This window comes from Argopecten irradians, chromosome 1 (genome assembly GCF_041381155.1).
Source record: "Argopecten irradians isolate NY chromosome 1, Ai_NY, whole genome shotgun sequence".
In the NCBI taxonomy this organism is placed as follows: Eukaryota; Metazoa; Mollusca; class Bivalvia; order Pectinida; family Pectinidae; genus Argopecten; species Argopecten irradians.
The window spans coordinates 27909651-27920046 of NC_091134.1; the positions used below are offsets into that span (position 1 = coordinate 27909651).

The 10396-nt window shown below is 35.9% G+C and overlaps 1 protein-coding gene across 2 annotated transcripts in view; it reads left to right on the top strand.

The window, feature by feature from the left end:
* The window catches only part of LOC138322957 (peroxisomal membrane protein PEX14-like), a 31452-nt gene extending 23025 nt beyond the window's left edge, over positions 1-8427 (top strand). For both annotated transcript variants that reach the window (XM_069267225.1, XM_069267234.1), the window contains exons 3-10: positions 1765-1818; positions 2377-2461; positions 3538-3681; positions 4442-4536; positions 4835-5023; positions 5424-5515; positions 5737-5944; positions 6326-8427. In XM_069267225.1, coding sequence (XP_069123326.1) covers positions 1765-1818; positions 2377-2461; positions 3538-3681; positions 4442-4536; positions 4835-5023; positions 5424-5515; positions 5737-5944; positions 6326-6496 — 1038 coding nt within the window. In that variant the 3' untranslated portion in view covers positions 6497-8427. The remainder of the gene's footprint in view (positions 1-1764; positions 1819-2376; positions 2462-3537; positions 3682-4441; positions 4537-4834; positions 5024-5423; positions 5516-5736; positions 5945-6325) is intronic.
* The last annotated feature ends 1969 nt before the right edge of the window (positions 8428-10396 follow it).

The window sequence follows — 10396 nt, forward strand, 5'->3', positions numbered from 1 at the left end:
TAACCTTTAGTCTACTACCAACTGTACATGCTTACTCTTTTTGATGTTGTAAAGTAATTTTTGATGCTAGAATGAAAGATTTTTCACAATCTGTTGTGTCTGTGTTGCACTAGCAAGAGCAGCTTATTTGATAAGATTTGGAAATTTATACAGATTTTATTTTTACATTTGCAGTTTGTAATTTTATTTTATGTCAAACTATTCAATTTACCTATATACTGCATATGATTCATATCTATTTTTTAATAACTTTTATTGTATACTGAACGTAGACCTAAACATTGATCATTACCAAGTCAGGGCCCCTAAGTCCAGTCGGCTTCAATTTCCCGTCGATATACTGTTGCATGGAAACTCTATACTTTAATTCTGATACATTAATGTTGGTTAAATATCATTTTTGTTTTGTTCATAAACTCTTTTCATTCAACATCATGTAATGGACCATTTAAATGCTTCATTAGAAACAGAATCAAACTCTCGCCACTGACCCATATATTTGCGGTGACTGTTCAAGTCGTCACTTTCAAAACAAATTTAAAACAATGCTAACAGCCATTCTGATTTCTGTCCTCATGTCTCTGAATAATATTAACACACTAGATTTTATTATTTTATGTAATAACTCACTGATTCTGTGACAAATTTATACATGCTAACATTCCTTCTGGATTGATCTAAGAAGACTGTGTCAACTCCGGTTACATGATTTTACGGGATGGGCACACACATGCGGACTGAGTGAAGTTACTTTCGTTTTAGCTTATACTTGCATTGCGCCTGAAGGATTTAATTGTGCGTCTCATTTTTCTCAAAAACTGAAGCGCGGATTGGACATGGGCGCACTGTCCATCTGAAGCTCTGGCAAAATGATCGGCGCATGCTGACAAGTGTTTTTTCCTCGACCTGCAGCTGCTTGTTATGCTAACTTGTGGAGTATCAAAAGATCCAAGATTTAATTTATATGTGTTCTATACTAGCAAACAATACCCACATCATGTCATCCAATCATTATATTGTTAATGCCAGGGAAATTAAAATAAATAGGCCTTAGTATGGATCATCACTATTTGCACACTGAAATTCATAGTGAAATGTTCATCTTCTAGTGTAAAAGATATACAGATTTGGGTAATTTATTGATAATGCAAACTGGTAACTGTTACTCAAATAGATATATAGATTTTAATTAATTTCTTCCTTATTTTCCGACTGATCCTTAAATGTCTTACACCAAAATGGAGATGGGATTATTCCCTTTCCAATGATGTCTTCCAAGCTTTGCTGACATTTCTGTGTTGATAGTTATCAACTGACCTGTATTTTTATCACTGTATGTCTCTACTTAACCCAAGCCAATTTAGACCACCAGTGGGCGTGGCCTAATCTTTTGTTCTGACCAGTGTGACGTCAGCCTGTATGGTCCTATACAGGGTTGTGCCCAACCTGTTTAATTTATATCCTACTGGCCTAGGTCAATCTTTCATTAGCCAAAAGCCCTTAGACTTATAGGTACAAAACATGTATACATATGTATAATTACATTTGTAGATATATTTACAATGTAGTTAGACAGTGGAGAATGACATAAAATACAAAATTCGCTATACAATAAAATGTAAACGTAATATTGACTTTACTTATATTTTCGATCATCGTCTCTTAAAAGCTAGATACAAGTATTTCCCTAAATTTGATAACTCCCTGACATTTTCTATACTAACCAGGTATTTCCCAGAATTAATTCATTTTGTTTTTCTCCAGGTGGAAGTGACAAAAGATGTACTGGCTCCTGCTGAAGGACTTCGAGAAGAGCTGGTATGTACAAAATATTACTCACATATTGTATATGGTTTTATAAATCTTCATGTTGATTAATCATACCAACCAAGGCTTGAAATGGAAATTTTGGTGGGTCCCACAGAAAAATCAGCAGTCCAGGACTCCCATAAATCACTGCTGGAATCTAGTACTAGTAGTAATCATTGTCATATATATGATTATTGTTAAATGGCAAGCTCTTCTCATTAATGCATTTTCCAAGTTAAATATGAAATATTACATGTAGAAGATATCTGCATCACTGAAGGCTGATGTTAGCTCATTGTGACCTTAACTTCAAAGTTAAAGGTCATAGACTCAGGCTTTTATACTCTATATGTGTTACCCACTGCAAAAAATATGTTTAATCTGAAATTACGTGTATCTAAAATTGGAAGCCTAATAGTGGTCATACATATATATATTGGCATGTTGTCTGAGACAGAATGCTTCAAATTCTTTTGGACTCTTGTTCAACATTGAAAATGAGAATATAAATGTTCTTTGAAATGGTGGTATATATTTCTAAATTCTTATTTAAACTTTGATTTGCAGATCACTACAGCTGTAAAATTCTTACAGAATGCAAAAGTCAAGCAAAGCCCATTATCGCAAAAGAAAGCATTTTTACAGAGGAAAGGTAAGATTTTTTTGTGTATCGATATAAACATATTTCTCTGCAGGGTTCAACATTAATTTTTAAACTTACTTGCCCTATAGGGCAAGTGACTTTGAATTTTACTTGCCCTGACTACAGGTCAACTTGCCCTGACCTTATTTGAGCAGGAAACACGCCTGTTGTCGTAGAGTAGACTACTACAAAGAAAGCATTTGGCGGGACGTTATTTTCCACGTCTGAATATTGGATTTAAATAAAATAACACAGTGATGTATCAGCAAAAATTGATGAAATATTTATTCTGCATGATATTACATGTTACAAGGTTAGCAAGTTTTCAGCAATTTATGTAGGAATTTTTTCTTGTTAGTCCTGGACTCACCACTTTTGAAAATGGTGAGTCCCAGATAAAATCAGTGAGTCCCAAAATGTATTCGAAATCTTGCAATAGCGCATTCATGTATGATTTAATTCAATTATATCATTCAATTGGGGAAAAATGTTTTAAATTATGGCAACCTTTAAAATTACATATCATCTAAATATTTCAAATTAAATAATTTCATAAAAAATCATTTATTTAAATTACTGTATGTCATTTAAATCTTTAAGTAAACCAGTGACACATATGTATCTAACATGTTGCTTATTTAGGTGGTGTGCTCCTACTTAAATTTACAAAGTATTTCCTTGTAATATCATTTTTAGCCAATCTTATCAATCTAAATCCATCTGCCACCTGTGATTGAGAGGTGATAATACCAATATAATATATATATATGTGCCCAGAAGAGAATGAAATAGTCATCCTTTACAATCCATGCATCTTTTTTTTAAGGCGCTTGTCTGGACTAAAGCTTGTCTAGATTTATAGCTTGTTTTGTCTGCCAAGATTTATGCATGGACCCGTAATATTTTATATATATGTATCTTGATTTAGGACTGATAAGGCCAGAAAGTGCAGCAACGTTAGGTATTAAAAAAAGAATTAAGTTGCTGGGAAAATGATTCCTAAAGAAATCAAATCTTAGCTTTCATATCAGGTTTAGCATCCTGTATTACATCTTTCATTAAACATATCATTTAACAACTTACAGGTTTAACAAAGGAAGAAATAGACATAGCTGTTCAAAGAGCAGGAGTGGCACAAGATGATAAAGTCACGCAAGTGTTCCCTCCACAGTCGTCGGGGCAGGTGGCTCCGTACTCTAATGGTCCTCAACAGGTGGTGCCACCTCCAGGTGTGTGAGTCAGGTGTCTTTCTTAGATAGATATTGTCTGATTTTCACCTGTCATTGCTGACTATAATATTGTCTAAGACAATACTGAACAATTCTGTTTTCAGTAAAAGTACCTTGGACACTAGAACTCTCGTATAAACTATAATTATTGAATACTAATGATGTATGGTGATAAGGATGTGCTATGATGTATGGTGATAAGGATGTGCTATGATGTATGGTGATAAGGATGTGCTATGATGTATGGTGATAAGGATGTGCTATGATGTATGGTGATAAGGATGTGCTATGATGTATGGTGATAAGGATGTGCTATGATGTATGGTGATAAGGATGTGCTATGATGTATGGTGATTAGGATGTGCTATGAAAGCACTAATTACAGATGCAATAAAATTATGATATTTTAGAGAAAATTTCTTGTGTGGAAAAAGGAAAAATGAGATCAGCATCTATTTTATGAATAACTGATGTAAACCATGTATTTGCTAGCTATGGATTAGTAAGCTTGTAAATTAAGTGTTTGTGGAACAAAAAGTATAGCTGTTATGTTACAGTGACCATGAACTGTAGATATGGTTATATAGAGAATACGTGGTTAGTATCTTACAATACAAGGTTTATTTTGGTGTGAGACTTAGGAAAGCCGACACGACAAGTTCTTTTTCGAGCTTTTCACTTTTTCTTTCACAAATACGAGTTATTTACTTTATGTTCATGGTTGTGATTTCATTTTGTTTTTATTATTTCTGATTTTCAGTACTTGTTTACACTAGATGGCAGAAAATGAGAGACATTCTTTCTGTGATAGCATTGGCTAGTGGTATGACATACGCTGCCTACAAATTTTACAAGGTAAGATTTCACATACAGTTCTGTCTAGGTATTACATACGCTGCCTACAAAATTTACAAGGTAAGTTTTCACATACAGTTGTGTCTAGGTATGACATACGCTGCCTACATATTTTACAAGGTAAGATTTCACATACAGTTGTGTCAAAGTATTACATACGCTGCCTCCAAATTTTACAAGGTAATATTTCACCTACAGTTGTGTCTAGGTATGAAATACTACATTATGGTTTACCACAGCTTTACACATTTTATGGATGGACTCTTACTTTCTGTATTAATTTTGTTCATGATAACAGGAGGTATTAAAGCCGTGGTTACTGGGCCAGCCCAGAACAGAGGAGAGACTTACGACCTTGGAGAAACTACAAAGCAGTGTAGTGGAGAGGTTGACCGCTGTCCAGGAGACACTGACCAGTTTCCAGGAGCAGGTCACTAAGGAGCAGGAGAAGGTTCAACAGCTGTCACATGACATACATGCAAAAAGGGTGAGACAGGTTACCGCTTTTTAATTTGGTATTACAGCTTTGCACCTCTGACTTACTAGCGTGATATTTAACTGATTGAGCTAAAGAGAAAGTCTCCTTACCTGAGAGGTATACTGCAAGTAGTATTGATCAGGGTTACAAGTGTGTTGTAGTACAAAAATGCCCATAAGTAAATGAATATTACTACATAGACATGTACCAGGGTATAATTTACTCGTAAGATGTATGCGATACCGCCAGGCTCAGTTTTGAGGCAATATTATCTTAAATTTAGATTCAGCCAGTAACTATAGGCTAGCCTATTTTATCATCATTTGTATTTGCTTTGATCAGATAAATTGAAATCAATTCAATGAAATGGTGTTTTGTTGTAATCTAGATCTTGTCTTTTTTTTTCTAGTCAACAGAAATTTTACAGAGCTCACAAGACTCACAAACAATGAATGATGTCAAGTCTGAATTATCCAGTATTAAAGGGCTTTTGCTTAACAGGTAAAGTATCAATGACTGCACACTTTGTCTGAATCAATGAAATAGTTACAGTATCTGACATTCTTGTCACCATGCAACATGCTGCTCAATACTCACAGTACATCAGCTGAATATTACTGAATTCTCAAATACTTTGATGAAAAATACCAAAAAAACATATCAGTCATTGTTTCTCTGATCAGGAAGTACTCAAGAAAGTAAATTTGAATACTTTTTTTCAGACGTCAATTTCCCCCTACTCCCTCCAGCACACCACTTTTGCCGTCATGGCAACTGTCATCGTCTTCAGGGGAACGGTCTGTACCTACCACACCTGCCAAGTCTTCACTAGTGACACCTAGTGGAGATAGCGGAAACATGGCGGATGCTTTGGGTATGCTCAATAGCAATGACAGCAACAGAGAGGACAGTTCTGATGGAGACAATAATGTAAGCACTAGAAACTGTCAGCAGATCTGAACAGACTTGTCAAATTTTAATACAGATATATCAGGTGTAGAATGGTTCTTTGATGAAGTAATTGATCAAAGAGTGAACCCTGTTGTACACCACGGGTGAGCAACATTTGGTCATTCATAACACAGGCCCATTAGATCTTTTAATTTTTAAATGTATCTTAAATGTTCTGAGTTAGGTTACCACAAAAAACACATGATTTTTGAGGGAGTGGTCTTCTGACAAAATTAAATACATGTAACTGTAACATGTCCTTTAGAAGACTCCGGAAAATCCTTCTGTAACAACTTAATATTTTGTATTATTATCTATAACTATATACAGAATGAAAAAGTTATTGTTGCCAATTTACAGAGAGAGGTAAACTTAAGTGAATCAACAATAACTCAGTCCACACAACCAATAACGGAATCAGAGACCAAGGAAGATAATGTCATGGAAGAAAGTATGGCTTCATCAAAGGAAAATCAAATATCAGAGGACAATGGAACGGAGACGAAAGTAGAGGATGATGAACTTGATTGATATATTCATCTGTTATTTCAGCATTATAATCAGAGTAAAAGATCTTCCATCAGTCATATTTAAATGAATTTTCAATAATTTTGAAATAATTATTGTTGAATACAGAATTGGTGTTGACCTATGTTTAATTATCTCAATCACTACTGTTTACTTGAAGTTTCACAATATTCTTGTGTCAAAATTAGGTTACCATGACCTACATTTTGCACTTTGACTGTTGATTTAGAGTTAGACAAGCCAAGTCTATAAACGTCTTCTCTAAAGATGGTACTTCAATCACTATATGATGGCGGTTCACTGAAAATTCAAAATATCAAAAACTCATGTTATGTAAGCAGATCAGGTGCTAAAGATATACTGTACATACAACTACTCTTAATTGTTAATGCAGTGATCAGCCTGGAAGTATACAGTGTTTCCTTTTGTCACTATTCCATGTGTATCGCATTTACACAACTAAGACAACTTAATCATGCATAATTTGATTAATGCAATAAACAATTGTACAAAGCCTTACCCGGACGTCTGTGATTACCATATAAATACAAGACTTCAGAGCAGTTGTCTTCAGTGTTCAATTATTGTTGTCTAAAGGTTGTGACGGATATTTGAAGTGTATTACATAGAAACATATAACTTGTACTGTTAATGATACAAAGTAAAATTACATGCAGTGTAAATCAAGAACATGTAAATGCATAGTACATGTAAAAGCCAATAATTATCATTTCATAGAATGTTTCTAATATCCAGTCAGTAAATAGCTTTTGTTTTAATATTGACTCAAATGCTATCAAAATACCCATTTATCATTCTCTATGAGAGTTACTTTCCTGAGATATCGATCCTACTCATTATTACTTGTGATATACTTCGTCCCTATGTGGTACAGGCCTCCATGTCTGATCCTGTGATTGGAGAATTCCTGCCTATTATGTTCTGGTAGTAGGGTGCCATGAAGTGTTAACCTGGTCTGTAGTGCCAGGTAGTTTTCCTTTTTAGCTCACCTGGCCTGAAGGGTTGGTGAGCTTATGTCATGGCGCGGCGTCCATTGTCTGTCCGTCAACATTTCCTTTAAAACGCTACTAGTCATATAGTTCTACATAGAATATAACCAAATTTGGCCAGAAACACCCTTCGGGGTAAGGAAACAGAGTATAAATTTTGGCTCTGACACCCCCCCCCCCAAGGACAGGAGGGGCGGGGCCCAATAGGGGAAATAGAGGTAAATTATTTAAATCGCTTCTAGTCATAGTGTTCTGCATAGAATGTAACCAAATTTGACTAGAAACATCCTTAGGGGAAGGGGAACAGAGTTTGTATAAATATTTGCTCTAAACCTTTGGGGACAGGAGGGGCAGGGGCCGATAGGGGAAATAGAGGTAAACCTTTAAATCACTACTAGTCATAGAGTTGTGCATAGAATGTAACCAAATATGGCCAGAAATATCCTTGGGAGAAGGGGAACAGAGTTTGTATAAATTTTGGCTTTAACCCCCTGGGGGCAGGAAGGGCGCGGCCAAATAGGGGAAATAGAGGTAAATCCTTTAAATTGCTACTTTTCATAGATTTCTGCATGGAATGTAACCAAATTTGGCCAGAAACATCCTTGAGGGAAGGGGAACAGAGTTTGTATAAATTATGGCTCTGACCCTCTTGAGCAGAAAGAATGGGTCCCAATAAGAAAATTAGAGATAAATCCTTAAATTCACTCAGAAAAGAAACATTGATCCTGTAATCAGAACATTACTTAGCATTACAATAACCAGGTGGGCGATACAGGTCCTCTAGGCCTCTTGTTTATATAAGCCTGTTTATGTGGATCTTTTTTCGCTATGATTGTCTTTGAGTGATTGTTTACAACATTGATTGTTTGTAAATAGTTTTAATATATTGATGAATAAAGATTATGCCATGCCTGAATGCTTAAACATGTCGTGTATTTTTTGTTTATTTTTGAACCCACCATCATCAAATAATTGCCTATGATAGTTGCTATTTAAATTGCATTTCGTCATAGTCTGTGGTCCGTTGTCTGTACAAATATATGTATTTCCCCTTGGTCGCTATTTGTGCCTATTGCATTTCCAGTCTGAACTGGAAACAATGTGACAGACAGACGGGGTCTCCTTGAAATTCACTTGTCTACTCCAGCAATGTCTGAGGTTTAGCAGATTGGTTTTGTTTGGTTTAGTTCAACAGCTGTACTTGGGTTTGTGTCGCCTTGTAATACCGATATCTCACTGGTGCACCGCGCCAAAGACACCAAACTGTAAACCTCACTGGTCACATCAAACCAGTCGTTCACTTCCTTTATGCTGAGCGCTATGCAGGAACAGAAACTACCAATTTTATAGACTATGATGTGTTTCGACCAGGGGCAGAATGCATGACAAAACCTTTCTCACAGCGGCGACGCTTTAGATTTTGATTGATGTCATACAATCTCTTCGATTTTCGTGATTTGATTGCTTAACCTTAACTGCGCAGTAAATTTAATGGAGTGATGACTGTGAAGAACTTCATAGATGCAAACATCAGACACGAGGGCATTGGAACAAAGTTAATGCCTATAATGTGAGAAGTGGAGAGTCTCCCGCCACCAGGACATTACTGATACAACATACAAATGTACCTTACAGGGAGGTATGGATTTGACCTATTTTAACTGTCTGAGAATTGGACACTAGGGTAGGTTCCCATATTCGAGGTTTGGGTATTTTCGATTGTTTCACATTCATCGAATGCATCTACGCATGGATATTTCGGCAAGTATGAATTGAATAGATTTTTATTTTTTTTTACCATATCATGAAATCATCACACCTCAAACAAATGAATGCCAAGTGACATTATCCACACTTGAGAGTATGAAATGCTGGAGGATAGCAAACATAGTTACACACAGAACTTGGTGCAAGGCGACACAAGGAAGATGGGCGAGGGAATCAGGAAGTTACAGTGGTGGAGATGGGAACCTTGGGAATGGACCACATTGGGGAAGATATAAAGAAGTTATACCTGAACCAATGTATAATCTAGTTGGGTTTACGACAAACATCATCTAGCTACACAGTAACCTTCATCGATGTGCCACTGATAATCGCAAGGTCATTCGCCTTATTTTCTAGTTTTATTTCGCCTGATTGATGCATATGTGTTTAGCGCGCTGGTAAGTCAAGACCCACTATAGAATAATATATACTTATTAGTCTATATTGGGTCTTATAAATCTGTAGTGAGTCATAAAAGTCTATAGTGGGTCTTATAAGTCTGTAGTGGGTCTTATTAGTCTGTAGTGAGTCTTATAAGTCTGAAGTGGGTCTTATAAGTCTGTAGTGAGTCTTATAAGTCTGTAGTGGGTCTTATAAGTCTGTAGTGGGTCATAAAAGTCTATAGTGGGTCTTATAAGTCTGTAGTGGGTCATAAAAGTCTATAGTGGGTCTTATTAGTCTGTAGTGGGTCTTATAAGTCTGTAGTGGGTCATAAAAGTCTGTAGTGGGTCTTATAAGTCTGTAGTGGGTCTTATTAGTCTGTAGTGGGTCATAAAAGTCTATAGTGGGTCTTATAAGTCTGTAGTGGGTCATAAAAGTCTGTAGTGGGTCTTATAAGTCTGTAGTGGGTCTTATAAGTCTGTAGTGGGTCTTATTAGTCTGTAGTGGGTCATAAAAGTCTATAGTGGGTCTTATAAGTCTGTAGTGGGTCTTATAAGTCTGTAGTGTGTCTTATTAGTCTGTAGTGTGTCTTATAAGTCTGTAGTGTGTCTTATTAGTCTGTAGTGGGTCATAAAAGTCTATAGTGGGTCTTATAAGTCTGTAGTGGGTCTTATTAGTCTGTAGTGGGTCATAAAAGTCTATAGTGGGTCTTATAAGTCTGTAGTGGGTCTTATAAGTCTGAAGT